The 12,637-nt window shown below is 37.5% G+C and overlaps 1 protein-coding gene across 3 annotated transcripts in view; it reads right to left on the bottom strand.

Moving 5' to 3' along the window:
* The window catches only part of TGFBR3 (transforming growth factor beta receptor 3), a 154,350-nt gene that overhangs the window by 75,532 nt on the left and 66,181 nt on the right, over positions 1–12,637 (bottom strand). For all 3 annotated transcript variants that reach the window (XM_039343517.1, XM_039343518.1, XM_039343519.1), the window contains exon 3: positions 8,316–8,497. In XM_039343517.1, the coding sequence (XP_039199451.1) occupies positions 8,316–8,497 (182 nt within the window). The remainder of the gene's footprint in view (positions 1–8,315; positions 8,498–12,637) is intronic.

The following is a 12,637-nucleotide window of genomic DNA, read 5'->3' as shown; positions in this document are numbered from 1 at the left end:
CTGATTAAAGCTGGTTAATTACCGGTTCTGTTAATTTTAGTTATGAATTCAACTTGTTTCATTTGATTGTTTTAATTTTAAATTTTAACTTTTAATCTCAAGTTGCATTATTGTACACTTACCGCTGAGAGACCTTGGACGTCTAGAGAAATATTAAGCCAAATAAATAAATATCAGCATTTCTTAAAAAAAATTAAAAATTAAAGATATTTGCAATCTGAGCTTCTGCTTAGCTTCTTGGAAGTTTACCTAAAGCTTCCTGTGATTTACTCCCAGTTTAAGATATAGAGGACAGCAGTCTTTTCTTTATCAAGTGTAAACTATCTTAAAAGTTAGTTTAACTAATTCCTCGTGACAGGCCATTTAACAAGGACATGTTTTTGGATTAAATACAGAATAGTGTTTTAAAGTAGGAAACAATAGCCACATGGCTGTAAAATTAAAGAAAAACTCAATCTACAAATTAGTTTTTCTCCAGCAATTTGACAGAGATTGATCAGTTAAAAGATGTGCCTCAGAAGAAATACAGGAAATATCAAATTTAAGTGAAACAGAAGCCAGTGTAAAAAGAAGCATATGAGTCATAAATATCATAAGTCCAAAAATATCTGAATTTAAGACTGAGATCTGTTAAGGATGTCTGTATTAAAAATATTAGCGGATGAGATAAAATATAGCAATAGCACTTAAATCAGAGGTCTTCAAACTTGGCCCTTTTATGACTTGTGGACTTCAGTTCCCAGAATTCCTCAGCCTGGCTGAGGAATTCTGGGAGTTGAAGTCCACAAGTCATAAAAGGGCCAAGTTTGAAGACCTCTGACTTAGACTTATATACCGCTTCACAGTGCTTTACAGCCCTAAGCGGTATTCTAACAATATAGTATATTAGAGGAAAATTTGTTATGGCAATATATGTATTTGTACTATTCTCTCCCTGTTGACAAAGAGCAGGCATTCAGCTTAAGCTATCCACATGTTTGAAGCATGTTTAACTCTTTCATAAGACAAACCATGGTTTTCTGTAAATTAAAGTTTATATGCACCTATTTATAAGTATGTCTCAGTAATTGTTCCCACATAGCTGAAGCAAATCAGTGAAGGCAAGACAGATCTATTTATTAAACTGCTCGAACTCCTTAGCCTCAACCTTTGAACAGCTATGATGAAAGCAAACTCTGCTGAAAATAATTGGTTCTTATCCTGTTAAGACTAAACTATGATTACACTAATATTTCTCTTGGAAATAAAGTTCAAGGCAAACTGAATTGTGGCCCCACACAGCTTCCTCTGAAAGTTCTGGTGACTAGACTTCAAAAGAATTTCAAAATTGATGACCAGTAATTTTTGAAGTAGTTTAGAAAATAATCTCAAAGACAAATCTATCCTAAGTAAATAAATTGAATAATTGCTGGATGAACACTAAATATCAACACCAACACTGAATCCACATTGAACAAATCAGGTTTGCTGTGCAAGCAGGTTTTATTAATTAGATTAGAAATAAAGCTTTAGAATTTCACTTGTAGCACACGTGCACACTCAGACACAAATCAAATCAAGACAATTAATTGACAACATTAACATATACAGTAGTTCCAACAGCTATCTATAAAAAATTAGTGATTCTGAATGAAATTAGGAAACGCTTCTCACCATAGCTAGTGAGTAAAGTAATGGAAAAGCAAATCTTGCCCAAGTATTATCAAATTAAATATCTTTATCAGTCTTTAACCAGCTTTTACAGTAAAAAGAGAAATAGTTTAATACAACAATTCATTATTCGGGAAAGAACAACAGGACAATAAAAGGATATATCTAATTAAAAATTTTGTCCACTTGTATGACTTAGTAAAACTATCTGGCCAAATTGGTAGGTGAGTGTGGAGTTAGCATCCCTTAAAAAGTAAATTTATCAGGGCAACCCTCAGATTTGGAGATGATTGGGAAGATCAGAGCAGGCCTTGGGGCATTATAAAAAGGACACCATATGAGAAATAAGCAAGAGTTTCTATCTCCCTGGATCCACAAAGTCAAAATCTCTGCAAATAAGAAATCCCATGAAATCTTCCTGCCAATACAGCTGACATCACAGTGAGCTCTGGAAAAGGCCATCTATATTAGCTCAGGGTTACATAGACTGTATTTAACTTTTGTGTCAATTGTATTATTACTACGCAGTAGGTTGCTTGCGGTTATCTAACATCTGGAGATACAATTCAGGGACCCTAGTGAGGTCATTTTGATGATCAGTGTCCCTGATTCTCTTTTACTAGTGATTTGGCTTTCTCCTGGGTTAATTGACCTAAGTATTCAGCAGACAGGCCAAGATTGCATAATTCCTCTACAGATACAGTGCTCACGAGTAGATATGCAGATACAGTGTTCATGAGATTAGTAGTTGTCTGAAAACAGCAGAGGCATCATGTCTGTAGACTCTAAATCCTGAGATTGGAATCCTATCCAAGCCTGAGCCTTAATACTTATTATCTTCAAGCCTCAAAATTGCATTGGGAGTGCATTTTGGGGCACCGAAGTCCAAAGGAAATGCAACCTGAATAACTTCAAAACATCTTAGGTTTGTATATGGGCCAAGTTGAATTCCAAATAATGAACACAAAATTGCCACAAAAGGAGGAAAAGAACCAACAACCAACACCAGAGAAAAGTGTGTCTGGAATACCTTATCTGTTAACTTTTTAACTTTGATTTTTTTTTACTTTCAACTAGTACATTTAACCTTGTTTTTAAGCTGTTTTTAATTGTGCTTTAAATAACATTTTTATATTATGATTTTGTAAATTGTGCAGTCACTTAGGGGAGAGAGAGAGAGAGAGAGAGAGAGAGAGATCTGCTTTTGTCACTGATAAGTTACTAAATTGTCTTAAATAATAACAAGTCTTTGCTGTACTATCCTTGAATTCCTTAGAGGCAGTTTTGGACTCAAGCTCTATTTGAGAAACCAAAGCAGAAAATGTGTCCAAGTACAGGATAAGAAGAAGAAATAAACTTCTGTCATAATGTTGCTCCACAGGAAACAATCATTTGATAAACACGGCTTCATAATTTAGGAACACTTTTATTAAGCGCCATCAAACTTTGACAAATCCTCTGTAAGGTTCACCTTGCTCCCTTCTCATACCAATTATAGCATTTCACAAATGTCTCAAATAGATAGATAGCTGCAAAATTTAATCTTAAGAAATTGAATTTTCTCCAGATAAATATTATCACAGATAACAAAAGCTCCTGGGAATTTTTATGCCTTCAAGTGAAAATCTCTCAAATCATGAGATAGGAGAGGCACTCTCTGTTGCAGTCTGCCATGCTTTTAGCTATTATAAACAGACGCCACACAAATCATCTGCCTTGTTTCACTGCTGCAGCATCTCCAGCTTCTGTCCTAAAAGAAAACCTTATTTATTTGACAAGAAGAATCTCACATTTTGGCATAAGTTGTCTTTCCAATGGTTGTTGTTTTCAACTAGTTATTTGCTTTTAGCTGATTTGTGCGTTGTCGAATAAGCAGGCTCCAATCTAGTTTTCCTGAGTAAATTATTTTTGTTGCTCTTCTACACAACCAGTACAATTTGGATCCTACACAGGTGTCAGCTACCATACAGACCCCTGAAATGTTGATGCTGATGAAGCTACCAGTTTTCCCCAAGTAAGCAAACAGGCCATGCTGGGGAAGCATTACAAGGGCAGAAGACTAAGCTAGTGATCTGCTCCAATTAGTACGTGGTTGCAATATTACTACAGCACAGCAATAGATAAATCTGATAGTGACTTGAGAGTATTTTAGTCAGTCTCCTCTCTTCATCCATAAGGACTACTTAATAATATAGGTGGCAGATTGTTAGATGTTACAAGTGCCCTTGAAAAAAATTAGATTTGCTCTCAGAATGCTCAGACACATATTGACTATTGAATTTCTACAGTCTGAGGTTGCATCAGTTATAATATCCTCACTCTGTCACGGAAGTCTGAAAATTATGGGAGCCATATGAGCAGAAACACAAATTGCATACATAACACAGTTTTCTTTAATTCTGTCCATTGCCATTTTTAATCCCTTCCCCAATGTCTTGAAGCTCTATGCGTTTGCATTAAATTTTATTAGCACTGTCTGTGGAAATTAAGAAAGATTTAAAGGGATAAGCAAATAAACATGCCCCATTCATGTGTGATTTTTGGAGACTGTGAAGGGGTATGCTGTTGTGTGGCCTCTGGGCCATCTGGATGTGTTACATGAGAATGGGGCGTGCTTTTGCCCAGTTTTCTGAGGCTGCAGAAGCTGCGGAAGATCATTCTCCAAAGTTGCTTCAAGAATGAAGGCCTAGTATGATTTGGATATGACAGCTGCAAGGGCCTCTCAATAGAAAGAGAGGACCGCCTGAAGTAAGCGGTGCATGATGGATCCCAGAGAATGCTGAGCGGTGAGGGCAACTGCACCATTCCCCATGGCTAGCACACTTTGGGGAATGGCAGATAACAGAGGGGAAAATAGGAAGAATAATTTTTAAAACCTCCGTTCCAAACTCTATGAACTTTGATGAGCTATTTAAAAAGTTAGCCACAATTAGAATTTGTAATACTTGACTGATCCAAAGATTGAAGGAGCTGGGTAATATTTTAAAAAAATGACAAGCAGTCACTTATGCAATTGAGTTGCACAATAGAATTAAGAAATGGGTATGTATGTATGTATGTATGTATGTATGTATGTATGTATGTATATCCTGCCTTTATTATTTTTACAAATAACTCCAAATGGCAAATATATCCAACACACCTCCCTCCTCCTATGTCAAATATACTACAGAAATAAATGATTCTACCTGTTTTTAGTTTGCAGTTATGGATTCACTTATCTGGGAATGAATGAACTCAGTGAGATTTTATTTTCCCAGATATCAGCCTTCCATCCTTCCGAGGTAGGTAAAATGAGGACCCAGATTGTTGGGGGCAATGTAAATATATATATACATTGCTTACTGGTGTACACCGCTTAGAGAGTGCTTGCACTTAAAGCGGTATATAAGTCTCATAAATAAATAAATAAATAAATAAATAAATAAATAAATAAATAAATAAATCTTAAATAAGCTAAATTCCAATATTGTTTTTCAAAGCACAACTGCAAAATGAAGGAAAACAGGCAACATTTAATGGAGGAACAACCTGCCATTTCAACAGTCTGGCAGCACATTTCTGATGCACTGGAAATGCTTGAAATTCAACTCCTTTTCACAACATTTGAACGAACACTTCTTTGTAATAATCTAAAATGCAGACGTAAATAATCTTTATTCACTTCATCAGAAGACTCAGCGCTGGGAATACGTAGTGATTACATATGAGAGGTTGGTTTTCTATATGTTCTAAAAAAATGTCAGAAAGGTTCTACACGTTATATATTTGGGAGAGTTAGGATAGCAGAAGAATGTTTAATTTTGAAGGATTTGCTAGAAGAAGAAAAATCGTGACTCCTCAGCATATAAGACATGTAAATTTGGCAGAACCTGTAAAGGGATAAGTTTAAGGAACCAAACAAAAACTAATGAGACTTGCAATGTGGATTTCTAATAAAAACCTTTAATGTTTTCAATAAGGGCATGGGAAACTGGCTTGCCTTAGCTCTCTCCATGTTAGACAAGGTACAAATCAAAAATAAAATTAAAAATACTAATTATCCTCCAAAACGCTGGAAGCATTGTACAGTCAACATATAAATCTTGGTCTTTGCCGGATGCATCTTCCGGTGCAGGAAATGTCACGAGGGACAAAGTAAGACTGTTCTCAGTATAAGTTGAAGGGGACTGCAAAACGTGGGCTCTTTTTGTGTAGAAGCAAAAAAAGAAAAAAAAAGGTTAATGATAACCTTTGCTCTGCTTTGTTTCCAGGCTTCTGGAACATAAGGGGAAAGCTGGTCTAAACTTGTTGTTTATACTCTTACGATTTCCCCTGTTGTCATGAAGTCTTTTCCTAACTTCCTGCTCATTTTCTCAGGGGCCATCGCAAATGGTACAGGAACCCTGCTTTTATAAAGAAGCAGGAAGCCAAGGAAAAACTGAAGGCATGGAATGTGCCATAAAACATTGTCAGAAAGACAGGAAGGACGGATTACTTGAGAAACTGTTTTTGGAGACCCATCTTAGTACAATGATTCTGAACCATAGTAGCTGTCCCATATCAGATAACAGAGCTGAGCATTCAGAATCTGTGCCACACTAGGGAAAAACAAGCTGGAGGACTTACTACACAGGCTCAGATTTGCTTCAAAATTCAAAATATTTGTAGAGGAACTAGGTCAGGTTTCCATGACACAGTAACCTCTACATAGGTTAAATTCCAACTCTGCAACATTCCAGGAGATCAGCAAGATGGGGAAAGCCTCAGTTCTCTACAATGCAAATCACTATAATTCCCACAGATTTGGTCTGTATCCCAGCCCATCCTAAAGATTTGTGGGGGCAAATGTTTCTGTGAGAATGCAGTCCTGCAAGCAACATCTACTACTTCTGTGTGTGGATTAGGCAGGCTGAATATTTCATACCAAAAATTCCATTCTAAGCAGATTTCCTGGAAAGCAAATTAGCCTGGAGGAAGTGGATCTATCGCAGTTCATGGATTGACATGGCTACTAGTCATCATTCTGAAGAATTACTCTCTCTTTCCCTCTTCCTGGTGTTCCTATTCATTCCTATTATCTATAGGATAATGCCAGCATCTCTGGAATTAAATCTTTGTATCTTGCTATTTCCTCAGCCATATAATAATAGCAATAGCAATAGCATTTAGACTAATATACCACCCCATAGGTTGAGAGTTCATCCTAGGTAGCAGCAGATATTTCTTAGTGCACACACACATAAAAAAAAATCTGCTGCAAACTCCACATAGGTGTCAGAAAGGGCATCCAGCCAATAAATGCTCAGCTCCATCCAGTTGCCCCAACTCTATCTCAAATAGGGACTACAGGGTCATTAAAAAAAAAGGAAGTGCTTTACAGCAGGGCTTTTCAACCTTTTCACCCATTGTACCACTTTTAGCATATGGCAATATCTGAGTACCACCAGTTGCCTAGCAAGGTGTCAAAAACTTGATGACCCCCCCCAAAAAGGAAAAAAAGTGATAAAGTACAGGTAATCCTCAACTTACAACAGTTCGCTTAGTGACTGTTCGAAGTTACAATGGCACTGAAAAAAGTGTCCCCCAAGCCACAGCCGAGCAAGACACCTGCCCGCCCGCCCGGCAGCACTCTTCCTCCTGTCCGAGGTTTTCATTGTTGTGAGCGTTTCTGTTGAGGATTGGCAGCAGGGGTGGTGTGTGGGGGTGTTTGGTTTTTATTCCCCCTGTCTGCTGGGTGGTTGCAGCAGGTTTTGGTCACTTCACATGACCCTGGGACACTGTGACCGTCATAAATATGAATCAGTTGCCAAGCATCTGAATGTAAATCACAAGACCCTGGAGATGCTGCAACATTTCAGCTGATCGGCGCTTCTTCTGGGCTCAGCAGAAGCACCAGGATCAGTGCTGCTTTTCAGCTGATTGGTGCTTCTTCAGGGCTCAGGAGAAGCGCCAAGATCAGTGGCCGAGCTCCAGCTGGAGCCTGGCGCTTATCCTGGCACTTCCACTGAGCCCTGACAGTCCCGAAGAAGCGCCAATCAGCTGGAAAGCAGCACTGATCCTGATGCTTCTGCTGGTCCTGGCAGCCCTGCAGCTCCAGCCATCTCTCGCTTAGGCTTGTGCGGTACTGCCACCAGTTCAGCTCATTCCCCTCCCCCGCTACCACTTTCTTAGGATGGTCGCGTACCACCTGTCAGGTGCCAATGTACCACAGGTGGTACCTGTACCATTGGTTGAAAAGCCCTGCTTTACAGCACTCACTGGGCAACTTACAATGTAAGCATTATTTGCATATTGCCCCCAACAATCTGGATCCTCATTTTACCAACCTCAGAAGGATGGAAGGTTGAGTCAAACCAGAGCTCCATAAGGATCTAATTCTAGATTGTGGGCAGGTTTAGCCTGCAGTACTGCACTTTAATAACTGTGCCACTAGGACTGTTACTATAACATGATAATAATTGTGTTGTCTTCTCAGGCAAAGTTGTTTGAAGTATCCCTTCTCCAAAGTAAAGCAGCCTTATCAATCTTGTCCACTAAAGTTGGGTTCCACTTAGAATTATGAACCAAACCAACAAAATACTGTGGTGGTTTATGAGAGTTGAAGTCCAAGACAGTTTAGAAGGCAATAGATTTGGGAAGATAGTGATATTTAAGACTAAGACACAGAATGATTTCCTCCATACCTCTCTTTCATGGTGGCCAGAATCTTCTGAACTCCTAACGTTGAGGATGTGAACTTCTTGTGGCAATCCAGCAGTTCCTTTGCTTGCACAGCCAGATAAGACAGTAAAACTTTCTAGCAAGGCTTGGACAGGATGTGAACTGTTGACCTGAGACAATAGACAGCCACTTCTAGGCACAGGACCTGTAGAATAAATGGGAAGGAAGATTAATTTGAGGTGAAAGGCTGTAGCAAAACCTGAATTAGAGCAAAGTCTGAGCTATCTCACCAGCTCACACAAATTACATAAGGTACCAAGTTGATAGCATACCAGTTGCAAATGGAAGGGAAGGGATTAAGATGGGTACAAGAGGAAATTCTATGCATACTTCTTATTCAATGGAATTTATTGAAAAGTTCAGTGCCCTGATTTCTGCCTAAGGATGTAATCCTACCTATATTATACTGAGAATATGATCTGTTGAAAGCACTGAAACCAAGCTTAGAATAAGCCAGTTTCAGATTAGGATGTAACTCAAAACGCCTTCTTGGAAGTAAAACTATGGTAGTCATCTATCTTATTTTTTCTGCAAGAAGTAAACATTAAAATGAAAAATCTGTGGAATTATACCTCAACCCTAAACTGATGAGGAGTGTGTGATTGGAATTTATATATAGGATTATAGACTTAAGACTCACTTGAATTGCTTTGGACTGCATCCAAATCTTATAACTATAGCCTTCTACAATGCGGTCTTCCAAGGTAGTTAATTAGTCATTCAATTGTTCCTGGAAACAAACCAGCAACTAATGCGGTTCCTACAGTTCCAGTATTATTACCCAGCAATAACAGATTATCCCTGTTAGTATACTGAATATTGCATTATGTATTAGTTGTAGATCCTGGATAGTCTTCAAGGGCAGTCCTTTGTAGCCCAGTGTGAGGTGACAAGGGTTTGAATGCCTGTAGCCAATGTCTGTTGTTAAATAAATGACCAGGGTGCACCAGCCAAAGCAAACGTACTATACTAACATAATAAAGTAATATCTCAAAGCATGCTATGAGTAGGATAGATAGGTGAAATGCAAGGTGGGTTTTTTTAAAGGAGAACAAAGTAAAGATGCATTTATCAAATATGCAAATTGGGGAAAACAAGTGTCCTTATATGTTCACTGCACTTTTTTGTTGATGTTGCATTCAACTGAAATGCAACTATTACTAATCTGAGTTGGCTAAACACTGATAAGGTTTACCTTGACTGAATACCCATGTACTGAATCTAAAAGCAATTACCTTAGCTAATAACCACACTCTTTAGCACAAGAAACAGTGTGTGTCCTTCCAAATATCCCCTTCCAGCATAGTCTTGCACTCTTTTTTTTTTTAAGGCATTATCTTATGAGACAAAAATACAGCAGGAGAGCTGAAGGGCACAAAAGAGTTTTACACATTAAATATATCTGCAGGAAGCTAAAATGAGGCAAATATTTATAAAAAATGGACCTGGCTTCTCCCAATCTATATAGAAACCCACACTGCATTGCAAAACTCATTGAAAAAATGCCATGATTTTAGCTACTCCTTTCACATATTCTAACTCCAATTTGGAATTCATTCAGCATAGCTGAAACTTATTAATCTTAAATGGTAACTTTGGACTTTTCTTCTCTTCAGAAAAATCTACTTACTGGAGACTATTATTTACAGAGATCATACTACATTTACTACTTCTAATAGGAACTTGTTATTTGACATTTCTCAGCTTCCTGAACCATCTACAAGCACCAGAATAAAGTCAGTTAGTTTAAAGAGGCAGGCAATAGTTAATTTTTTGCTCCATTGTTTGAAGAGCAGCTGGTTTTGCTGTAATTTTCTATGGTTAAGGAATTTACAGAAGTTAATTATTGCTGCATTCTTTAATGCAACCACCTACTTTGAAAACACATTTATAATTTCTCATGTTGTTGTACATTGCCACGGGCACTATTCTCAGAAATGGCCTTTTCAAAATCTCATGCATCAAGAAATACGAAAATGAGCCAGTTTCTCCTAGACTTATATGGAGATGACAGGAATGAATTTTCACTACAAAGTCTATGCTCCACCACTGAGCAAAGACACTGAGTTCTAACCTTCTTGCTACAATAAAATGGTTACAAACTGCCTTACTCAGCTTGGCATCTCTTGCTCCTTTTATTGAAGAGGTTTTTTTTTTTCTTCTCAAATGTTGTCATACTTAGCATCACCAAAAGATACATTTGATTTTAAAAACTTAAATCTCTACAGGTAGGGTTTATCCCACATCTCTAAGGTATATTCCTTCATATTTCCACCATCATGGCTTGTCTTACAAGCATCTGGACTCAATCGTGGCTTGTCCAACATGCATCTGAATAGAACAAAAATAAAATAGGTACTTTATGCCCAAAACTATGAAGAAGGACCCTGAGGGCCTTCTTTGCTGCAGTCCCTCTGACTCCTTAGTGCAAAGATCATTTTTGGAGTCCATGCTGCCTGCCATACTCCATCTTAATAATAAATGGCTCAGGGTGTTATTAAATAAACAGGAAAAAATTCCCAGTAAGCTCAAAAGGAGAATGTTAAGATGTTGCAAATGACGAAGATGTTGGAAGGGCAAGTTTTCTCAAGCAACTGGGGTCATAAGGTCGAGGGAAAGATACTCTTCCCCATATAGTCCAAAAAATGTACTTTAAAAAAAACTTTCTCCCATAGATATGAATGGCTGTCATTCATTCTTTTGCCAAGTCTAGATTATATTTTTTTCTGTTTTAAAAAACACTTGGCTAGCCTGTTGTTTGATTATTGGTCTCCTGGTTACACTGACCTCTTTTTCTTCTTGAAAATTCCACTACTTATAGCACCATCATACTGATGACTATTCAGTTGATTTTCTAATAAGTACAAAAAGAAGTCAGCCTTAATGGGACACGATTTTCATGTATTTGTAATCATTGTTTTAATTCTTTTTTTTTTCCTCTCCTTTTCTACCATAAGCCCATCACAGTATTCTCTTGGGAATGGAAAATTATGACTTAAATCTTCCAACTAAGTTCCAGGAGGGTGAAGAAGATGAACTATCTGGGAGAGGGAGCAACTATATTACTTGCCCTCAGTAAAAACAGAACCTTATGTGTCCTTTTGGGTGTGTAAGAAATTATACTGGCAGAACTCAGAGACACATTGTGCTCACATTTTACTGTGACATCACTGAGGCCTATTTCCTGGTTCTCTGCCTTCTGAAGATGGCGTTTTATTTGTCTGGCAATGTCTCTTCTGTGACCTTCTTCTCCCTGAGAAATCTGCCTGATGTCAATTTTGTCATCACAGCACTAGAGAAATACTTTTGGCTGTACTTAAACTTTTTTTTTTTTCAAAGGATTCCATGATTATGATCTTAATGTTTTCTACAGGACACTACAAATATATCTTCCTTTTACTTGCTGGCATCCCTTTTTAAACAAAACACACTTAAACCTTTGTTATTTTCTTTTCTTTTATCGATGGTGCTCATTTTATCTGACGGTTAACAAAGATATAAGTAATTGGAGGAAAATTTAGTTTGTTTATTAATTAATTTAGAGGGAGTTCCTTCTGTCTATATTTGAACTCAGAGCAAAGCATGCTTAATTTTTGTCCCAATCAATGGTATATAACCCATTATTAATGTCTTTCTTACACCAGATATATTTTTGTTATTTTGGGGGGAGGGGGTAGATTGGGCAAAAAAAAAATGTTGCAAGCGCATTTTAAAGAACAGGAGCTGAAGGAAGGGAAATAATTTTGAAAGAGAGATGTAGCAGTCCAGAGAAGCAAATCTGATTGATTATACAGTGGTACCTCAATACTCAACTGCTTTGAAACTCATCGAATTTGGAACTCAGTGCATTTTAACGAGGTAATTTTGTCCAGGCACTTGTTGTTTGTTTGGTACTTAACCCGTGATCTAGAAGTTGTGGGTGTCGGTTGTCTCGTGATTCACTACCTTTTCCAGCCAAAACCAAGGAGAAAGCTTCAGTCATGAGGCAGCTCTTGCCCTGTGCAATCTTATCTCATTTTGTGTATTTTTGCACTTTTTTCTCATAAGAACAGGTAAGGTTTTTATTTCATTTAATCTAAGTATATATTAATTTTTAGGTTTTTCTCATGTAATGATATACAGCCCTATCTTTTAACACATTGCCTTAAAAATGTGCAGTGTTTTTGGTTTGGGAATGCATTAAATTTATTTATATTATTCCTCAGGGGAAAAAAATGTTTTGGTATTCATCATTTTTGGTACCCATCGTGCCTCATCATTTTTGATACCTCCTGGAACCAATTAA

The sequence above is a fragment of the Crotalus tigris genome, unplaced genomic scaffold (genome assembly GCF_016545835.1).
Source record: "Crotalus tigris isolate CLP2741 ecotype Arizona unplaced genomic scaffold, ASM1654583v1 scf7180000017857.1083437, whole genome shotgun sequence".
Classification (NCBI taxonomy): Eukaryota; Metazoa; Chordata; class Lepidosauria; order Squamata; family Viperidae; genus Crotalus; species Crotalus tigris.
Note: the sequence above shows the minus strand (reverse complement) of the source record. Positions and strands in the feature narration are given on the sequence as shown.